The sequence below is a fragment of the Oreochromis niloticus genome, linkage group LG20 (assembly GCF_001858045.2).
Source record: "Oreochromis niloticus isolate F11D_XX linkage group LG20, O_niloticus_UMD_NMBU, whole genome shotgun sequence".
Taxonomy (NCBI): domain Eukaryota; kingdom Metazoa; phylum Chordata; class Actinopteri; order Cichliformes; family Cichlidae; genus Oreochromis; species Oreochromis niloticus.
The window spans coordinates 10,779,862-10,802,320 of NC_031984.2; the positions used below are offsets into that span (position 1 = coordinate 10,779,862).

General features: G+C 39.7%; 1 protein-coding gene across 3 annotated transcripts; it reads left to right on the forward strand.

Annotated features, from left to right (window-relative positions):
- Positions 1 to 377: 377 nt before the first annotated feature.
- Positions 378 to 20,835, forward strand: kdm5c (lysine demethylase 5C). 3 transcript variants are annotated; one of them, XM_013274804.3, is made up of 29 exons: positions 378 to 1,356; positions 2,534 to 2,681; positions 3,302 to 3,379; positions 3,490 to 3,612; positions 3,720 to 3,890; positions 4,080 to 4,214; positions 6,856 to 6,912; positions 10,252 to 10,375; positions 10,648 to 10,922; positions 11,167 to 11,325; positions 11,452 to 11,571; positions 11,674 to 11,832; positions 12,583 to 12,764; positions 12,899 to 13,061; positions 14,019 to 14,138; positions 14,228 to 14,422; positions 14,550 to 14,731; positions 14,855 to 14,979; positions 15,078 to 15,225; positions 15,300 to 15,390; positions 16,021 to 16,403; positions 16,519 to 16,657; positions 16,764 to 16,943; positions 17,162 to 17,290; positions 17,426 to 18,175; positions 18,278 to 18,320; positions 18,400 to 18,599; positions 19,448 to 19,624; positions 19,721 to 20,835. In XM_013274804.3, the coding sequence occupies exons 2-29, from the start codon at positions 2,538 to 2,540 to the stop codon at positions 19,727 to 19,729; spliced, it is 4,761 nt and encodes a 1,586-aa protein (XP_013130258.1). In that variant the 5' UTR covers positions 378 to 1,356; positions 2,534 to 2,537; the 3' UTR covers positions 19,730 to 20,835. The 3 variants fall into 3 exon arrangements, with proteins under 3 accessions (XP_013130258.1, XP_005448574.1, XP_005448575.1); XM_005448517.4 differs by having other exon boundaries at positions 378 to 923; XM_005448518.4 differs by lacking the exon at positions 6,856 to 6,912 and having other exon boundaries at positions 379 to 923.
- The last annotated feature ends 1,624 nt before the right edge of the window (positions 20,836 to 22,459 follow it).

A 22,459-nucleotide genomic window follows, 5' to 3' on the forward strand; every position in this document is an offset into this window, starting at 1 on the left:
CTGTGTATGTATATAAATGTAGTGAGTGTATAAATGTGTGTAAATGAAGGGATGTAGGCATGAAAGCATGAAAGCACTTGAGAGCTTAAAGTGAGAGGAAAGTGCTTTATAAGTACAGCCTAATTACCATAACTTTCTTTTTCACGACAATAGGGTGTTGCCTGATGGTAAACTTTCAGGAAGATCTGCACGGCAATAAATAACCAGGAGTCAACCTGGTGGAAGTCTGACACTGTTATTGATTTATTTAATTTTTTTCATTATTAAGCTTGTCGTTTTTCTGCTAACATTTAATGTGTCGCATTCCTTCCGAAATTCTAAAGTGATTAAACGGAAGAGAACTATCGTGCTGATCATTATCAGTGACCTGTTAATGTGCTGCGGAAGCGCAGATGTGAACTTTTTTTTTCTTTTTTCCTTCCTTAAATACACAGTGGAACCTCCCTTCTTCTGACCTACTTCTTCCCCAACTGGTCGCGCAGCAATTACATGCTTTGTGTTTTGCCTACGTGGGTACTACTTTCAGGGAGTAAACGTGAGAGACGTGAGAGATTTGAGGTTGTACTTCGGTCGTGAGAAAAAAGCTAAGATGGCGTCTCGTCAAGAAAGATAGGATGGCCTGAGGAGAGTGATGATGTTGATCGGAAAATGACTGATAACGACATAATTGACAAAGTTTGAGACTCTCGTTTAGTATTAAACGAACATCAGCAATCCATGTTTTGAGCCCGTGTGCTTGACAGACCGGAGTATATGGAGAGCTGAAGCTAAAAAAAAACGGTCAACTTTGCTAGCAGCGGTAGCTAGCCAACTGGACCGAGCACAGCTGGCCATCGTTAGCTAAGCCACCAGTCATCACAACAACAGAGGAAGGAGAGCGGCCACAATCCCTATCATACCCCGGGACATCGAGGTGTCTTCGGGTCAGTCACGGGAATGCAGCGAGATGTTGTCTTGTAATCAGATCAACAGATAACTGCATATCAACTTGCATATATACGATTAATGTTCACTAGCTGCTTGTTGGCGTCGACTTCAGTGACATTATGTAGGGTTAGCTGGTCTGCGGCTGTAGTATTGACTTAGTTTTTTCAGCCGCCCAGTTAGCTAACTAAGGCTAGTTACCTACCACTGTGGGTGGCGATGGGACGGAGCTGAGAAAAAAAGTGCAGGCCTCGGTGCTAGCGTTTAGCCACAAGCTGCGTTATCGCCTCTGATAGCCGGACAATAGACACAAATAGAGTTCGTAGGTGACAGAATATGAGAAATGAATGACACATAGCTAACCCATTATAAATAACGGAACTGGAGGCATTTTCTTATCATTTATTTCTGTCGTTGCGCTTCTGGTTGAAGGTAAGGTTCGTTTAAACCTCAGTTATGTCAAGTTTAGTTGGTAGAAGCTAACAGTTGTAAGCTAATAGTTACATGTGTTATTTAATAGTGGTGTTTAGATGTGATTCTTTGGCTTCTGTAAGCAGGTTATTGTATTTGTCATATTTAGTCATTTAATCCAGCCCACTCATGAGTGGTGATAGCTGCAAGGCCTTCTGTATCTGAGGTTCATGGCCTCCACGCCATTGTTTGGGATTAGATGGATGTGAAATGTGTACTGAAGTCTCAGCATCAAGTTCTTTTTCTATTTCTATGTTAATAAAATAAAAATAGAAAAGTTGAAAAACTAAGGCACTAGATCAACACTTTTTACAGGCTTGTACAGATATTTAATGTACACATAGACAACAGTGCTTCTTGGTCATTTTTATATAGAAATTACTCGTGTGTTTAATCTAATATGATTATTCTTGTGTAGCCCAAATGATAAAGAAGAACTTAAAACCTTAGCCCCTTCTAACACTGGGCCTTCAGACCTACCAGACCATGGCATTTGTTTTGTTGTCTGATGATGGGGGAGGGGTTTTTAACAAGGAGCACTTCAAGGGTAAAAAAAAAAAAAAAATCATAGTCCTGGGATTTCCCAGCATGATATGTTATTATTAAGAAATATATAACTGTTGTGATTACTAGAAACAGTGTTTTCAACATGATCATCACACGTCTGTATATATGTAAACCTGCGAGTAGAATAAGGAAGTGATGATTTGGCAAGACTAAGCAAATGGGCTATTTGCGCATGTATGGGTCTTTTTTTTTTCTCTGATGTGCAAGTACAATTTGCATATCAAAGAGTTAACCTGAAAGGGGGGAAATTGACATTCCTGAATACCTTTGTAAAAATTGACGTCACCAGCCCGCCCACTTGTTCTTATTTTCTGTCAGTGGGAACATTAATGAAATATTCAACATGTATGTAAATATGATGATGACATTGAGTGTCCCGTAGTATCGATAAAGGTCACTAGGTCATGAATTGGGGCCGGGGGTATTCAAATGGTTGTAAATGGTTGTGTGTAAACTAACAGACTTATGTACATAAAATATTTTTCACATTCTGTATTATTGCTGCCATGCACATTACTAAGTGGGCTAGAGTTTATTAACTTGTTTGATTTGACAATTTCTCTATTGTCAGGGCGATGGAAGGGGAAGAATTTGTACCTCCTCCGGAGTGTCCAGTATTTGAGCCGTCATGGGAGGAGTTTGAGGATCCCCTAGGCTACATCGCCAAGATACGTCCAATTGCAGAGAAGTCTGGGATCTGTAAAATTCGACCTCCACCAGTAAATACTTGCTTATACTTGGTTTATTTTGTGGAAATGGCATTTATGTATTTAATTATTTATTTTTCTTCAATTTTGTTGTCATTTTTAAATTCCATGACTCTGGAAATCCCATGTACAGTATTAATTAAAATGTCTATACATGTTGCTCCTGAAGGAGGATTACACTTGCCTTTAGTTATGTATATGTCCACTAAATCCAGTTTGCTTTTCTCATTCATGTTTAGGGCTTGGTCGAAAGTTATACAAATAGGAGCTATTATAAGTGCTAGTCAAATTACCTGCAGTGGTGTTTTTTGTTTGTTTGTTTTGTTTTGTTTTTTCTTAATCTGTATTATCATTTCTTCAGAATTGATAAGAGCAGAGGCAGGCCTTTCATTGTGGATAGCTTGAGCTTCACTTACTCTTGAGGGAAAGACCTTTCTGGTTAAAGCTGTGCCAAGTTCTTGAGCCCAAAAGCCATTAAACCCAAATAAGCCCAAAATAGGCTCACTGTTCCCTTTCTCCCATGCTCTATTATTCTTTTTCCTACCTCTTTGAATAGTCTGCAGCAAGATATTGCACAAGTTTGATTTAGCATATAGGCGCACATGTTTTAATTGAATGTCTTTCCTAAATAGGACTGGCAACCTCCATTTTCCGTGGAGCTGGATAGTTTTCACTTCACACCTCGTATTCAGAGGCTTAATGAATTGGAGGTGAGTCCCTCCCTCCCCTTTTGTTATTTTAATTTCCTTATTTGTCAGTAATTTATTTGGGTGGAAAAAGCTATAGTAATTGCGGTGTTTCCCCATACATTGGGTTTTAGGCGGAGACAAGAGTGAAGCTTAATTATTTGGATCGCATCGCCAGATTTTGGGAGATCCAGGGATCTTCTTTAAAAATTCCACATATTGAAAGGCGCATTCTTGATCTTTTCAGCCTGTCAAAGGTGAGTATAAATCAAATTTTTTTTTAGTCAAAATATATACTTCATATATATTTCTTTGAATTCTTCAGTTTGTTAAAAGTATGGGTAAAAATATATTTCTGCCAAAGATTGTGACGGATGAAGGAGGTTTTGAGATGGTCTGTAAGGAGCGGCGCTGGGCTCGTATTGCCCAGAGGCTTGGCTACCCTCCGGGCAAGAACATCGGTTCTCTGCTGCGGTCACACTATGAGAGGATTGTCTACCCCTATGAAATGTTCCAATCTGGTGCCAACCTGCAGGTAATGCTCTACAGTCTGGTCTCTTGGTACTTGGGGTGATCAGTTAATAGACAGCCATCAAATTGAGTTTATCTGTGAATAGTATCCTCTTTAAAGTCTTACTTTTTTAGATCATTTCTAATCTACTTTGAGATGTTTTCATGTAAACTTTTTTCTTTCCTTAAAAAAACCCCCCAAAACACTTACCAGCATTGTAAGCCGAAGCACTATGACGGGGAAGATGTGGACAAAGAGTACAAGCCTCACTCGATTCCCCTACGACAGTCAGTGCAGCCATCCAAAATCAGCAGTTACGGACGCAGAGCAAACCGCTGCCAGCCTGATGTGAGTGAGACTATCAGTCCTTAATGCTCTTTGAGTATATTTGCATACCTCTGTGACCAGTAACCCTCTGATGTGTATTTATGTTACTTAAATTGCATTTGTTGAATCACATTTCCAAATAGGCTTGCTGCCTCAAAAAGAAACTGTCCACCACAGAAAGTTGTTTATAAAGCAATGCAAAACTCGTGTTGGTTTGGTTCATCTAGTCTGCTTCAGCAGCAGCGTGGTTTTAACTGGGTCAGATTTAACCTGTGTGCGTGACCACCTGGTATTCATGTAGTTTTCAGGGCGCCTGATTGGGGTTATTTATAATTATATAAGGGAAGAAAAATGTGACGACTGTGACTTGAAAAAAATTTGTATGTAAAAAGTGTTGTGGTCAAAATAAGCAGGAGTACAATCAGCGCTGGTTACATTTACTGGAAAGATGCATGAAATTAACAAGTGCAAACCTAAGAAACTTTTCGAGGAGGACTTAAATTATGCAACTAAATTAGTTGTTACTTTGTTTTATTCTATCTCGCATTATAACATTTTAAATCTAAGTGTAACGTAGTTATCTGCAAATTTTTATTGTTCAATCTAGAAGTAACAGCGAATTCAGAAGCCTGTTCCGTCATGCTTAAATTTTAGTGTCATTTAACAGTTCACTTTCTACTTCTGTGATCATCTTGCAAAGAAATGACAGTGCTTCCATCACTGCAGGCACACCATTTACACTGCAAGTGTTTGAAAATCTTATTGAGTGGACCATGCTGTCATGCTACTGTTTCCAAGTCCTTTATGTACCCATGTGAATCAGTTGTATCTGGAAAATGAGAGTGCACTCAGAGCGCATCATAGTTTGCTTATTCTCCATCCTGTTGCGCTGCTTTGCTTTCCTCTGCTGTCGCTCCTCTTTGCACTATTATGTTGTTCTCTGATCTGTTTCTTGCACTTTCTCCAGTCACCCAAGTAAATGCACAGTATATTTTTATTTATTTATTTATTTATCTTTAATAATTTTTACTAATCTACAACCCAACTTTTGGACAAACCTACATTCACATCTGCTTCTACTTAGATGCAGCATGGCTGCCCGTAGATTTTAATTTTCTTTATTTTTTTTATGCTGGACTACATTTTTATTTTGCATATTTAAGTTTGAGAACAAACGTTTTTGAAAATTAATGTGTGCAGTTGTGATGAGTTAACTGATGGTGATTACTACCTAAGAATGTTCTTTATATTCTATTCAATGCATGGATTTCTTTCAGCTTTTATATAGCACTATACTGGGATTTGAACACTTCCAGTTTTGAGCACATGTTCAAAAATCATATCTTAAATATTTATTCTAAAAGTGATATATGCCTCACAATACTCTTCAGAAGCAACAGGGGAGATGTCAAAAGCATTTTTATCACCAGGTTGCGCAACAAAAAAATGTAATAATAATTTCATGGGTCCTATTTAAAAGCAGTTTGTTTCTCTGCCACAGTTTACTGCAATTTCCAGGAAACTCTTCACTTAGTTTAGAGACCCAAAACAGTTTTCACTTAGAGTTTAATGAACTGAACTCTGTGTGTGTGTGTGTGTGTGTGTGTGTGTGTGTGTGTGTGTGTGTGTGTGTGTGTGTGTGTCAGAGCTATAATTGATATTACCTTCAGTCGATATATACAAAAGCAGACAAGAACACCCAACTGAAGTCATTTGTGGCTATGGACGAGGTTGATGGCATCATGAATTTTAGCCATCTATAAGAAATCAATATCAGTTTAAGTGTCTTCACCACTTTACCTGCTGTCAGACAAATCTTTCTGACAAGAAAGGGGAGCTGTGACTCCACCAGACTTCACCGACAACAGCAATTTTGCTTCACAATGATAGCAGTGATTTGTGCCTTTTGCCTCAGTTGTGTTACTTTGGTGTTGGGTAAGGTCACATCAACACTAACTTGTTCAAAAAGGTCACATAGAGTAACCTGCTACTGTTGTTTTCTACTTCAAAAAAAAATCACTGCCTACCAGTCTGCACTGTATACTAAATGCAGACTGATAGTTTTGAAGTTGGTCACTGACTCTTAACATTGTTTATACAAGTCATCATACTTGGTTGACTTTTGTGACATGGACTCCCTTAAGTCCAGGCGCTTCCTTCCAAGCCCCTTAGACTGCCATGAACTGGATGACTGAGAACTGCACAGATATAAACCTTCATATTTTTCCTCCATGCGGTAGATGAACTTGAGAATGAGCATGAGTTGGAGGGTTCACAAGCACAGCTTTACTAAAAAAGGCTTTGTGTAAAATAGTTGATATCGTGCTATGTCAATATAAACAATATTGTTTAATTCTGTATTTACAAATATCTCTATTTCTCTAGAAAAGCTAATCTAGAAATTTTTTTTTAAAAAAAACTGCATTTCAAGTGTCGTGCAATAAAACAAACTTCAGCTAAAATGGCAATCCTCAGCAGCTCCTATTAGATCTAAAATTGTACATCCTACATAAGATGTGATCCTGGACTCATAATGTCCCACTGGGTTTTTCTGTTTCTCTACAACTACTGGCTGTTCTCTCCAGGCTCTCTCCCTTCCTCTTTCATCTCCTGTTTTCCTCTTGTCTTAGTTTATTGTTGCTGTTATTGTCTCCCTTTGCAGGGTCCAGAGGATCTGGCCCCCCATCCTCTCACCACTGGCTCTCAACTCATCTCTGCGGTACTGCCTCTTGAGCATATGAGCTCCCTTTACGTCCCCACTCTTTTCCTAGACCACCATACCCCCTTTGAAGTTGTCTAAATGTTTGATTTTTTTTTTGTTTGTTTGTTTTTATAATTAACCACTAAAACATTTTCATTAACATGCAATCATCCCTTCTCAGTGTGGGGGTGCCAGCCCATAACATGGTCACAGGACTGTTGCCATAAATCTCCATTATTGATTTACAATGAATGCAGAGAAACTTCCTTGACTTTTTTTGTTCTTATTTAAGCCCTTTGGTCTTTTTCTTAAAATTGCTCTTGGGCTATTATTAAAAATGAGACAGTGTAGTCTCATCTTGGACAGAGGTGTTTTATAATGCTATCAATGTGTTTCTAGGCATTATATTATTTTAAAAATTCAAGGGGATTGGACTTTGAATACAAGAATGCCACTGCTGTTGAGAACTATTCTTCTAAGGCCTTAACTAAAACGGTTCATTATAGACAATATTGACAAACTAATTTTTCTAGTCTCGTTTTTGGGCTGTTGTGCTCTCTAATCTTCTCTATTTCACTCATGCTCTTTCTGTGTGGTAGTAATTGGCTTGTGATGCTTTGTTGCTGGGATGTCTGTGTGCCTTTTCACTTACGCTATGTTGGCTTGCTCCCTCATTACAGCAGTTAACAGTGTGACTGCATGTGTTTTTTTTTTTTTTTTTTTGAGTGCACTCACACTGAAGAACCAGCTAGGTTTAATTTAATAGGGTTTCACTTACCAAGCACTGTATTTTGACAGTGGACAGTGATTCTTAATGCACTCAAGCACTAAAATAAATAAGCACCACTCTGAACATATTGTTGTCGTCTAGGTGGTTTTGTCTATTTGAGATCAGGGGGCCTGTACTATGAAGCAAGTGAGGCATATCCAGTATGTCTATAGTTATTTGGCTTCACTTACCCTATCTGCAGTCGCACTAAATCACATAAAGGTGTCTGTCAACTCGATAAGGGGACCCAGTGTTTTTCTGTCTCGTGTTTACAGCATATGCAATTACAAAGGTTAACAGGTTCAGTGTTCAAAAAAAAAAATCTAGAAATAAATTTGCTCTAAACACTATTTCTTACTAGTCCTCATCAAGGAAAGACTTTAGATAATTCTTTAAATTATAGTTGCTTTCACAACATGCACTATATTTGACAGAACTGATTAGTCACTAGCTGGTGGTGTTTGTTGATGTTCAACTCTTATTCTCAAACATAACCTGCTCTGGTGAAGGTTATGTTGGCAGCATAGCTTACCATGGCAATAGAAACACACTATTGGGGAAATTATGGTTCAGCAGTGGTAGCACGTGGGAAGTCCATTGGCAGCTTTGGACTGCTTGTCTACCTGCAGAGAGCATCTGTTGTTAGATGGGGCAGTAACAAAAATATGTGATGCAACCGGTCTGAGGGCTACTCTTGCTTGTGCTGTTGTTGGTTTATGAGCCAGCCGTGGAGATGAGCACAAGTTGTAACATACAAAGAGCTGAAGTGAAAAAGTATTAAAAACAATGAAGTGTCTGCTGTAGCCACTGTCTGTATTTTGTTACTTATGATTACTATCTGATCTTATTCTTTTTGTCACACTCCTCTCATTCCTGATGAGCCTCCAGTGTCACTCCCTTCTCTGGCCCACCTCTCAATCAGATTTTGACCAATGCGCAGAGTTATCCACATTGAGCAGCATGTAGTTGGGATTTTGAAGGACTGCATGGGAGTACTTCTGTGCTGGTTGAAAATCCTTCTCTATAGTCAAATACTTCTGCAAACGGACACAACTGTGGTGGCGTAAATTAAGCATAAGCAGTGAATAAGCTTAAAGAGTTTAGCTCCATAGTTGAACCTGAAGCCCAAACTTTGCTTTGTAGTACAGGCCTCAGATCAAACAGTGATTGCTCAACAACCTCAAGCCCTTTTCATCTGCTTTGTCTGTTGCGTTCATTCCACAAGGTTTGGCTGACTGAAAAAGGTGCTTGCATTATGCACAAGGACAATATAGGTAATGTTTTAGGCAGCCAAAGCTACATTTGCCAGTTAAAGGGAGTACAACTGCACACAGGTGGAAAATATTTTGAATTCTTCTTGATTAAAATTGTAACTTTTTTCCCTTGTAATGTCTTGACCTCTTTATCTAAAGAAATTTTGAGTCTTTGGTATTGTTTATGTACAGTTTTTGTGCTGTGTTTGGCAATAGTATTGGTATGATATGCAAACATGAACTGTCTTGTTGGAAGACAGGTTGTGGTTTGAATGTGGTTTACTGGTTTCTTGGTGCACACCTGTGTGCAAAAAGTGGGGGGTGGGCAAGTTTTAACCAAATCCTTTCATGATTAGGACTAAGCTGACTGAGGAAACCTCTTAAATGGATGTTATGAGAACGCGTTATGTTTGTTTGGAATGGCTGTTCTAAACAAGGAATGCTTTTGTGTCTTTCTTTCTTTCTTTCTTTTTTTTCTTTTTTTTTAATTTTTTTTTTATTCTATTTAATTGTGACTTTAGGGCCTGCTATGGTTTTGTTAACATTGCTGGTCATGCATGTGTTGTATGCAGTCTGCAGACTGAGAATCGGATCACTGTCCTAAAATATTCACCCCCAATTAATATTATGTGCAGGAAGTATTTTGATTAAATTGGATTTCTCCATGTTCTAAACCTCCCAGATGCAGTACAGTTCAGAATATGGCTCCACTAATTTGTAGTGTTCATGTTTTGCTGTAATGTGATGTCATTTTGCTGCAGTTTTTCTGAAGTTAAAACATCCAATAGGAATGGAAAACTATATAAAATCTGTTATTGGGATGTTTTAGCACAGCTTTAGATGCTAAAATGGCTTATCTGCGCTATATGAGCATGAAACTTTGTGTCTGAGATGCATTCCTGCCTTTGACATTGTTTTTCAAAATCCATTTACCCTTTTAAAAAATAACTGTGAATGGCAGCCTTAATCTACTCTGTATGTTTGCTATTGATTTTTTTTTTTTTTTTTGTGTTCTCACCCGAATCGTAAACTAATAATCAACCCGAGTTGACTAAATAGATGACATAACTTAAAATCCTTACCAGTGCCCTCCACTTAAATGAATGGTTGCATCTGCTGTTGATTGTGTGTGATGGTGATGGGTCTTAACCTTTAAGCTTCACTGTGATGTAGGTTAACTTTTCCTTACTTTCTAACCTAGAGTAATCCCTTCTTGTGATGCATTGCTACGCTCTCATGTTTTAACTGTGTGTTCTGCTTGCTCTTTGTGCTTTGAGGAGTAGCTGCTGTCTGTTTCTTGCTTTGTGATTTGTAAAAGACTTCTTCTGTCCACAGCCTGAACCAACAGAGGAAGATATAGAGAAAAACCCAGAATTGAAGAAGTTACAGATTTATGGTGCAGGACCTAAGATGATGGGACTTGGACTGGTGGCAAGGGACAAGGGCATCAGAAAGAAAGGTATCATTACTACAACTTTATTAAACAGCTTTTTTTTTTTTTTTTTTTTTGAGGCCCATGAATTTTGGCTTGTATATCTTGGCACTAGTAATAGGGGGGGGGGGAAATGGCGTGACACCAGTCAATAATTGGGCAGTTGAATAAATGGACATATTGTGAAGCTTGTTTTTTGTGTGCTATAATCATCCAGTCATCTCACACAATATAAATTTTATATGTCTTGAGATAAATGACCACATCTGACTCTGAACGATTCTTCTTCCTCTTTTTAGATGAGTTGCCCCAAACTGTTACTGTCAAGGACAACATGCCACCTCCTTTGAGTGACACCTCAGTCAAATCAGAGCCCCTGGATCCTCAAGAGAGACAGAGTGATGGGAGCTCATCAGGCCCACAGCTTCCTCCTCCTAGTGTTACAGTAAAGATGGCAGTGAAGAAAGAAGAACCAGCAGAAGAGAATGGGAAAGGACATAAAGAGGAGGAAGATGATACACCTTGCACCAAAATGACAATGCGCCTTAGACGCAATCTCAACAACCCTCAGTGTGTAAGTAGAGTTAGTGATTACTCCATTGTGGCAGTTAAAATTGTGATAAATGTGATATCTAATTACGTTATACCATAAATGATTATTCAACCCGGTAAACAAGGTAGATGGTATTCTTTAGAACTTTTGCGAGAATCACTGCTTTGGTTCCCAGGAACCTGTTTTTCAGATGTTCGGTTCAAAGTTGGCATCGTTTGGCTCCAAGCCTTGTGATTAATGTTATTTTAATCACTGACTTTCAAAGGTGGATTCTTTTGTGTGTCGGATGTGTGGTCGGGGAGACGATGACGATAAACTAATGCTATGTGACGGCTGTGATGACAACTACCACACTTACTGTCTACTACCCCCACTTGCCGATCCTCCCAAGGGCAACTGGCGATGCCCTAAGTGTGTGGCAGAAGTACGTAAGAATGTTTAAACGCATGTGTTTGCCTTTTAATCTCCAAGACTCTTGGAGGTTTTGATTTTCTTTATGTATCATGTTTTTTTTTTTGTTTGGGGTTTTTTTTTTTTTTTTTTTTTTTAGGAGTGTAAAAAACCCACAGAAGCGTTTGGCTTTGAGCAAGCGACACGGGAGTACACACTGCAGAGTTTTGGAGAAATGGCAGACACTTTCAAAGCAGATTACTTCAACATGCCTGTCCATGTAAGTGTATCATTTGCTTTTCATTATGAATCATGATTCCCCCTTCAGTGATTAAAATAGAGAGAGGCTAATTTCTAGCTTTTATATTTTTTGCCTGTATAGATGGTCCCCACTGAGCTCGTAGAGAGAGAATTCTGGCGATTAGTAAGTAGTATTGAGGAAGACGTGACTGTTGAATATGGAGCAGACATACACTCCAAAGAGTTTGGTAGTGGCTTCCCAATGAACAATGGCAAGAGGAAGCTCACAAAGGAAGAGGAGGTACGTGCATTGTTTTTCTTATTTTCTAAGCTCAGTTTTTCATTTGCAGTCTTTGTTTGAGTGATGATTGCAGTATCCGGCTTTAGATTAACTGTTGAAAATCTTGTCAACTGAAAAAAAGCCCCAAAGAAGTCAGTGTGTGCACAAAACACCACTGTAGAATGGATTTTGTGTGAAACTAATCCCTACCTAATTCAGAGTTAAGATGATAAAGGTAGAAAATAAATCCCAAACATCGTTTAAAATGTTTCAAAAGTAAAACTGCAGCTACATCAGAAAACTGTTTTTCAGCTAAATGTACTACAACAGAAACTTAAATTAAAATTGCTGGTAACTTAGAGTGAAGACACATCAAAGCTGCTGCTGCACATGCTGTGTGTTCCATATAATTCCACAGTGTGATATTTATTTACATTTTTGACTAATTTACTTTCTTTCTAATAATTTTTGTCAAAAAAGTCAATTATAATTTGTCACAGTTCAAGATTATTTAAATTCTTTTGATTTTACCTTTGGTCTAAAGTACAACAAATATTTTTAAATATAAATATTTATCAGTATTTAATTGACCAAATGTTTTATTTGAGAAGGAAACGCTGCAGTTTATTCCATTTGGAGAGACGGACACTAGTGTGTTTGCCATTTTTGCTTTAAAATACTAAATGTTGCCAATCTCTAGATCTCTGATCATGTAAGTTTTTCATAACCATGTTTTTTGTTTGTTTGTTTTTTTTCTTTCTTTTTGGTCAGGAATATGCCCGCTGTGGGTGGAACTTGAATGTGATGCCTGTGCTAGAGCAGTCACTCCTGTGCCATATTAATGGAGACATCTCTGGGATGAAGGTGCCATGGCTCTACGTGGGCATGGTGTTCTCGGCTTTCTGCTGGCACATTGAGGATCACTGGAGCTACTCCATCAACTACCTGCACTGGTACAGCATGCTCAATGCATTTGTTCAGGAAGCTTTAAGTGCAGAGACTGTATGTCATTTGTACGTGTACTTTAGAGAAAGACTGTAACTTTGCACTCTCTCCTCTTCACTCCCCATGTATCTGCCATCTCTAGGGGGGAACCCAAGACTTGGTATGGGGTTCCTTCTATGGCAGCTGAGCGACTTGAGGAAGTTATGAAGAAGCTAACACCAGAGCTGTTTGAGTTCCAGCCTGACCTCCTGCATCAGCTGGTCACCATCATGAACCCAAATATTCTCATGGCTCATGGTGTCCCGGTCAGTGTCACATCAAATCACATACACCAGTGTTTCCTACACATGGAGTTTACTTACCCTGTCTGAAAGAACATCACCATCCATGATTGGACAATCAGTTTGCTTTTATTTTGAAAGTTCAGTCACACAGGCTGACTCGGACAGACAAATATTGAATGTGTATTTAAAAGACATTTGAAACCATTAATCACAGTTTCCATTAATCAAACTGTGAATTGAATGTTAAATGAGGCTGAAACATGTGGTGGTTTGCATCATACAAAACATTGCGCACACCCAATGTCATATTATCAGTTTGCCAATTGTGGGTAACGTTGGCATTGTTAGCAGCAGCGGATTAACATCCTCACGCCCATGCAAAATGTGGTTATGTATTGCTCTGGTTGAATGGTTACAGCGGGCATACAGCTGCACATTTTCTACTTCAAAGTACAGCAAAGCAGCAGTAGTTTGTGCAGCTGTTTTCCACCTTGCCTGTTTACATCTTCCTGTCACACGGCAAAGATTCCCCTGACAATCTCTGTATGGGGGTGCTGTGGTGGGAAGTGGTGGGTGGCATCCTCACATCTCAGAATCAACAGTACAAATGTTGTTTTACATTAGTAACATATCAGTTGTTTAACATACTATTGCCATACCATGGTCGTTGATAATCTTCTTCTCTGTTAATTGGCTGGGCACTCTAACCACACCTTGTAGCTTGTTTATGTGCCACTGATCTCATAGTGGCTACACTGGAGAAGCACTGATTGTGTTGTCCAAGTATTTGTCAGTAACTTGGCAACTTGCAGAGTAAAAACATGTAATTTATGATTGTTAAATGCCTTTGTGGTGCACAAATAAACAATTGCTCATATATGCACTTTATATACTGCCCAAAGCACCATCTGGCAAAAAATGTACACACATTAGAAAGATTTATGTTTTTAAAGTGATTGCTGTGCTTCTGATTGGCAGGTTGTCCGTACCAATCAGTGTGCTGGGGAGTTTGTCATTACCTTCCCCAGAGCCTACCATAGTGGCTTCAATCAGGGATATAACTTTGCAGAAGCTGTCAACTTCTGCACTGCAGATTGGGTATGTCTGTTTACGCTATCCCAACTTATCATTTCACATTGCTCCTTCTATATTGCGTGATCAGTAACACTTTTCTCTGTCTCTTTCAGCTGCCTGCTGGTCGTTCCTGTATTGAGCACTACAGACGTCTTAGGAGATATTGTGTATTCTCCCATGAGGAGCTCACCTGTAAAATGGCTGCTAGCCCAGAGAAGTTAGACCTTAATCTGGCTGCAGCTACACATCGGGAAATGTTTATCATTGTTCAGGAGGAGCGGAAGCTCCGAAAGGGTCTGATGGAAAGGGTGAGACACAGAAGCAAACTTCATTTTTTTTCACATATAAGTAAATAATGCATCAGTTGAGTAATGTTTATGTATTGATGATTATGTAATGTTCATTTAAGATTATGGGAAAACTCGTTTCTTGCAGGGCATTACCGAAGCAGAGCGTGAGGCTTTTGAGCTGCTGCCTGATGATGAGAGACAGTGTGATAAATGTAAGACCACATGCTTCCTTTCTGCCCTGGCCTGCTCAAACTGTCCCGAGCGCCTGGTCTGTCTCTATCACACTCAGGATCTGTGCAACTGTCCCACTGAAAAACTCTACCTCAGGTATTCATCAGTTGTTTTTGTTTTCCTGCAGTTGTAAAAACAATTGCCATAAAATAAGTGGTATTTTTCTTTTCTAATACATCTACCATCTGTGTTATTTTCTGTTATCTCTTCACTCTGCAGGTACAGGTACACCCTGGATGAGTTATTAGCCATGTTACATCGATTAAAAGTTCGGTCAGAGTCCTTTGATTCTTGGGCCAACAGAGTAAAAGAGGCACTTGAGCAGGAAGAAGGAAACAAAATAGGTGGGGAATCAGCATTAATTAATTAAAGCCTTGACATTTCAGTAAAACACAATCATTTCAAAAGACGATACTAACACCAAAGGCCTGTTGAACTGCAGGAATTGACTACTTGGAGATGCTGAAGATGGAAGCAGCAGAGAAAAAGTTTCCTGACAATGAGCTCCTCAGAAAACTCAACACTGTTCTTAAAGATATAGCACACTGCCAAGAGAAAAGTACGGAGCTCCTCAGCAATTCAACAGCTAGGTAAGATGGAATCCAAGCTTAAGTTTTGCGCAAAGCGTTGGTTTTCGTATGCACTGACATAGTTCTGTTTTTAGTGAAAACAGGATGACTCTGGACGAGCTGAAGTCCTTGGTTGAGACGATGCAAAACCTGCCCTGTGTAATAAACCAGTTGGAGGGGGTCAAGGTGAGAATTAAGAATCAATTCTGAATTATTATGAAGTTAACATTACATTTCACACAAAACAAATAATCTTCTGGATTTTTTTTTTCATATTTATGTCATTTACAAATAGGGCCTCATTCACAAAGGCTTTAACCCTTGTGATTGTGAATAACTGTCTGACAACTGCCATTCATAAGGGAAAAACTCCTTGAACACTTGCAAGTGGTTGCTAGCTGTCACTATGTGAAAGTGTTATACTACTCACCACGCAGTATTGAAACTTACAGTGTGACTCAAACTAGAAATTGATAATGATCACTGTCAAAATAAAAGTTGCAAATTACTACTTGGAAAGTAAATGCCTAGTGACTCCAGAGTGTCTTCATGCAAACTACAGGTGACTTCTATTGACTAAAGCAGTTACCAGCAACGATGTTTGGGCAGCACCCTCTTTGTGACCAGTTTGACCCAGCGACTTGCCAGTCTCTTGGGGAATACACATTTTTCTCTAGTGATCTGTGCTTTTTCAGGGGCTCACAGACTGGTTTTTGTAGCTGTGTGACTGAGATCTAAAGAAAAAATCTTGTATTGGGTCACTGCTTAAAAGTGTGATTGATGTTAGCCTGACCTCAGTACTCTCTGATTCTTCAGACGGTTCTGCGGGCAATGGAGGATTTCCAAAGCAGAGCTCAAGTATTGATCAATGACAAAGATTGGAGGAAGGATTCGCCACCCCCTGAGCAGTTGCAAACCTTGTTGGAGGAAGGGGCCAAGCTGCCTGTTTTGGTTCCAGAGTGTAATTTACTCCAGGGGCTAAAGGAACAGGGCCATTGGTTGGCCAAGGTGAGGTGCACCCTTGGGACAGAAGAAGGTGAGAGGCAGGAAGTGACGCTGGATGTATTGAGGAACCTGATGGAAGCAGGCTGCAATGTGCCCCAAAGTGTGTCTGTGGAGACCGCCATGGCGGAGCTTCAGGAGCTACTCACGATTGCAGAACGTTGGGAAGAGAAGGCACAAATCTGCCTCGAACAAAGGTGAGAGGGGCGAATCAGGCCAGAGAATTTACATTCCCTGCCATAGTGAGTGTTATTGTTTCACAAGTGTTTCTGTCTATTCTGTCAATGAATTTTTTGGGTTCTGATCTTCCAGGCAAAAGCACCCTCTCTCCACCCTGGAGGCAATAGTAAATGAGGCCCAACTTATCCCAGTCACGTTGCCCAACATTTTGGCTCTACAGGGGTGCCTTACTCGAGCTCGGGCATGGGTAACAGACTTGGAGGAAATTCAGGTGAGAAAAAAAGAAATATCGCTTATTTTAGCCTACCTCCCACTTTAATGGTTTGATTTATACTTAAAATACCTGTAATTATTAAATAATGTTTGTGTTATTCTAGAATGGGGAGCATTACCCATGTATGGATGATTTGGAGGGCCTGGTAGCTATTGGCAGAGACTTACCAGTCTTCATGGAAGAGCTGAGGCAGCTGGAACTGCAAGTGACCAGTGCACACTCGTGGAGGGACAAGGCCAGCAAGACCTTCCTGAAGAAGAGCAGTCAGCACAGTCTACTAGAGGTCATTTAGAGCTGTCCTATACTGTTTTTTGGCATTTATCATTGAATCGAAAAAGTAGACGTCTGAATCCCAAAATTGAAAGCAGAATACCTAATAAACAAATAATTATCTGAATAAATGCTTGTGTGTTGAGGTTGTACTAGTTAATTTAATTTTTGTTTGTACAGCGCTGTGACCTCCATGAAAGCATTAATTAAACTCGGCGTTCCCCCCTGCAGGTATTATGTCCATGTGCAAAAAGGAGAGAGAGACGAGATCAGGCAGAGCCGCTGGATGATCCTTTGGATGACTCTGATACCAACACTCTGGGACTCTCTGCTCAGGACTTGAGGGACCCTGCAGCTATTGTGAGTATTCAGAATAGGATTTTGTTTTAGGTTTTTTGTTTCGTTTTGTTTTTTTTCAGTGTTTAAGTTCCATCATTATTAATGGGGTTTTTTTTATGCTAAACTGGTAAACCTATTTCTATGCCCTGTTTGTAGGTGATGGCTTTCAAAGAAGGGGAACACCAGGAAAAGGATGCGCTATTAAGGTTACAGAAGGTGAACATGCGTAAATCTGGAGTTAGCATTGCAGGTTGTAAGGAGGACAAGGAGAATGGGAGTTGGGATGATCCCATGGAGACGGACACATGCAGCCTCTCGAAGAACTCTGTAAAAGAGAACGGTAACAGAAACCACACCCCTCCCCAGTCAGTCTGCGTGTGCTCTGGGCAGCCTCGTGCGCCTCAGTTACGCTGCCATCTCTGTAAGGACTGGTTTCATGGTGGCTGTGTTCCTTTCCCCTCCCTGCTACCCTCTTCTGGACCACCAATAAACCCCCTTTGCTGGTGGGACTGGGACTCGCGCTTCTTGTGTCCTCAGTGCCAACGGTCACGGCGCCCGCGCCTGGAAACTATCCTGGCATTACTTGTAGCCCTGCAGAGGCTGCCCGTGCGTCTGCCTGAAGGTGAAGCACTGCAGTGTCTCACAGAGAGGGCCATCACTTGGCAGGGCCGAGCTAAGGAAGCACTGGAGACACCTGAGGTGCAGCAGGTACTTCAGAGGCTGCAAGAACTCAAAGAAACTCTTCATCATGAACCAGAAAAGGAGAAGAGCGTGGAGAAGGAGACAGAAGGGAGTTCGGTTATTGTTTTATCCGACTCAGAGGGAGGGGAAGGAGACGACGGTGTCATTGATTTAACCGAGGAGAATTCGCCTAAAAAGAACACAAAGGAAAGCAATGGCACACAGGTAAATTCCTTATATCAACTTCTTGTGTATTTTTATATTAAACCAAATCTGAGCTGTCCAGTAGGGCAAAATCTTTAATATGTTTATGTACCCGTTTGACAGGGTGGATGTGAAAATGGCATCAGCAAGAAGTCAAATGTTACAGGTGAGATGGCATGTTAATTTTAATTTAACCAAAAGTCAAGTTGTGCACTGTACTGACTGTGTATCTGCCTTCCTTTCAGGTGTAGGGTCTCTGTTGCCCCTGCTGCCCTTGCTAAAAGGTCGGGTAGTGGAACTTTCCCCTGACACCAGGGTCCGGCTGGAGGAGCTGCAGCTAGAAGGAGATCTGCTGGAGGTTTCCCTAGATCAGATGCATACTATCCACAGAGTCCTGCTAGCTGCCTCTGATCCACCCAGAGAAACACTACACACACTCATACAGGTACTGGAAAATAAAGTGACTGTATAGTTTAATTTTAATCTTCCAAAACTCATTTGGTTTTGATGTGCAACTAGAACCAGGACCAAAGCACAAAAAGACTAACATCATGTACCTCTGGCCCCAAGGAATGCGTGGTGTTGGTCTTCTTTGTGGAATTTCTTGTTTGAAATGCATTAAAAAAAAAAAAAGAGTCAAATCTTAGAGTTTGAAACCCTGTAAATTGTCAGGTGTTAAAGTTAATACAGTTTTACAGGCAAAGGTTCAGTGCTGACTAATCCAAAATATTACATCACTGTATTTACTTGAACTTCAACTGCTTTTGGGATAGACGGGAAAGGCAGGAAGATTCAGTCCAGGTCTCTGTATTAGCCTTAGTACATCTAGGTCAAATGTTTAACCCGTTATCAATATGTTTATATTTTACTAAAACGCTTACTTTAATTTTACTACAAAATGTTGCAGTTGAAGCCTCTGTTATCATCTCTGTTCAGTGACACAATGTCATGTGTCTGGCATCTACTTACCTGTAGATATGTGGAATAGCGGAAACTAATGACATTGTGTAGTCAAACTATTCTCATACATGAAAACACAGCTCTGCATAGGTAAAAATTGCTATACACTGCTGTTAGAACTGATGAGTTCCCCATATTTAATTTCACTGATGTATTTTATCAATGCAGTCTTGACTAAAGTGTTCAGATGATTTTTGTTTCAGTCTTTTCTCACATATCACTAGTAAAAACATAACAGTTTGAACTTCTGCAGGTTTTACAAGATTATTTCCAGAATGTTTTTTGTTCTGACCTGCTACATTATTTATTTTTAATTTCTTCATCATCTCTCAGATTGAGCTTGAAGAGCAGAGACGAGCAGGTCGCGGGCGAACCAAGGACTCCAAAAGGAAGAGGAAGAGCAACAGAGGGGGCAGTGGGGATGGAGGACAAAGGTCACTGGATGCCTCGGAGACAAAGAAAACCTGCCCCTTCAGACACACCCCCTCCCCTGTCCAGACCCATCCTGAGGTATCGTATCCCCTTTCCAGATTTTTCTTTTTACCTTGAAATGCATAAAGTACCTTAGTGTTAACCTTTATTTTATTTTATTTATTTTTTTGACAGATTTTGTGATGCAGTCATCGTTGGAGCTTCGTTAAAGTCAGTTAGCCCGAAAAACTGAAGGGACAGGGGCTTTCTGTGCCAGAAGACTGTATCAAGTTACAGAGAGATACAGGACCTCCCCTGTGCTCTGCTTTCCTTCTCACCCCTCATTTATGCATTCAGACACTAAGGGTGGTGACTCTTCTACACTCCAGTATCATCCATAACACCGCAGTATCTCACTTGTCCGGATTTTTTATTATTTTTTTCTTTTTGTTGTTGTTGTTGTTCAGACTCGCAGTCTTACCCAAACTTTATTCTCCACCTTCCCTGGACGAATTCTTCCTGTGAACATAATAAGACTGTGCTTGACAGATGTGAGACTTGCCGTAATAGGAGCGTCTTTGGTCTAGAGTTGTCTCTGAGGTCTTTCAGTATGCTATGTTATCCCAACTGTGTTAAAAGCTAGTTTAAGCGAAGCCTGTCACGAGGACCGGCATTTGCAGTTTCACTTCACTTGAGTCACTTGTTGAAGTTGGATAAGCTATGGGTTTATTTTAGACTGTTGTTTGGGCATGACTCCTGAAGCTGTGCTGCGGTAGAGGATTTTGACTACTGATCTGAGACAACAGCGCCATGGATACACTTTTTTTTTTTCTCTCTTGTTTTTTTTGTAGTTGTTTCAAATCTCGTGTTTGATGCTGTTTTGAGGGGACATGCATTTTAAATGAGTAAATTTTGGGAAGTGTTAAAAACAGGCATTAATGTTTTTGGTGCTACTTTCCCAAAATGTACCTCCGCACCTCCTGGCTTCCTCCCTCTCTCCTTCCCTTCTATGCCTTTTTTTCTCCTTTTTTTTTTTTTTTTTTTAAACTCCCATCCTTTTGACTCCTCGTTTTATTCCTCCCTCCGTCATTCTCTCTCCCTTTGCAAGTTAAGGTTAACTTCACTGTAACTCACTTTATCTCAATATATTTTGTTTTCTTTTGTTCAGATGATTATTATATTATTATTATTATTGATATTGCAGACACACAGATGTCGTGAGTTTGTGTATAAACTTTTCATTTTACTGTTGCCTTTTGTTTCTTTTCACTCTTGTTAGAAAAATTAAAGGTTTAGAATTGTTTAGGAAACGTGGACTGATTTTTCACCTTGACCTTCTATAGTCATAAAAGCGCTATATATAGAGATGGTATTTTGTTTTGTTTTTGGGAAAAGATTTACACACAAGTGCCAACCGACAACATTTTCAGTTCTATCTGGAGAGAATTAAGCCTGTTTATTAATTATTTGTAGCTGTAACATATAGATTTCCTATAAACGCAGTTAAACACACTGATTAAGTTATTATTGTGGAAGGAGAACTGCTGTAAGGATTCACATTCACTACATGCGTTTTTCTGCTTGTTCAGAAATGTCTGCGAATGAGAAAATTATTAGGAGATTGACCCCAGCAGTCATGGGAAGAGAGGCAGGTAACAGAGGAGAAAGACAGATGCTCACATGCACATCTATTGCTAATTAACCACTAACACTAACTGGAGTATCTGGAGAAAGCCTGTGCAGATCTGAGTAGACCATGCAAGTGCCCTGTTTGCAGAAAGGACCCAGGTGGCTGGATTTGAACCTAGAATCTTCCTGCTGTGTGGCAGAGCTGACTACTGCACCACAGCCAGTATATAACACGGAATATTTCTAACTTTCCTTTTGTGAAAACCAATTTGAGTTTAAGACCTTCAGAATGAGCGATGGCTCTGATGGTTTTTCCACTCATACTGTTACAGCAGCAGGATAAAGAATAAAAATAGTACATAGTAATAAACTGCCACCACTGCATAGTGAGTGCATTATAGTATGAGAAACTTAATATTCAAATTGAAACTTTTCTTTGAAGTGGATCTTCATTGTTATTGCCATTACTAATTTGATTTCCCCTCACCCTCAACCGATTGCAGCAGATGGCAGCCCGTCCCCTCCCCTGGTTCTGATGTTTCTTACTCTTCAAAGTGAGTTTATTCATCCCACTATCACCAGGTGCTTGCTAATAGGTGGTTATGTGACGGGGGTTTTCTAATTCAGTTTTATTTATATACCACCAAACTGCAACAACAGTTTCCTCAGGCCACTTTATGTAAAGTAAATGCCATAGAATAATCATGTAATATTACCCAAAGCACAAACTGTTGCTTGGTTGAACTGAATTGTATTCAATGTCTTCATATTTGCTCCATATAAGTTGTTTCTTCCTTAAGAAACAAAACAAAAATCCAACCTTTAAAGGCACCAAATAATTTGAAATGTCACTCCTCTTCTTGCGTCCCTTTATTGGCTTCCAGTGAAATTTTGAATGCATTTTCAAATGTTATAAATTAAATATAAAACTCTACTTGGCCACACTCCTGTGTGTAGCAGAGCAACTGAGACCTTATTATAGCTTATTCCTTCTCTCCGATCATCTGATCCGGGTCTATTAACCATGCTTTTCAGGTTTTATCACCTGAACTTTGGAGCAGGTTTCCTCACTTCATCATTAGTTCATTTAAACGACTGCTAAATACTCATTTTTATAGGTTAGTGTCTTTATTCATTTACCCTTTATTTTTGCCTATAGTTCAAACGTGAACTACATACATTCCTACAAACATTCTCCCATATATGTGTGGAAGGGTCCATACTTGAGATGGATAATATAAGAAAAGGGTCCAGTTTTTGAACTACTGAATTAAAATATGATGAACAGTACGCTGACTATGCTAA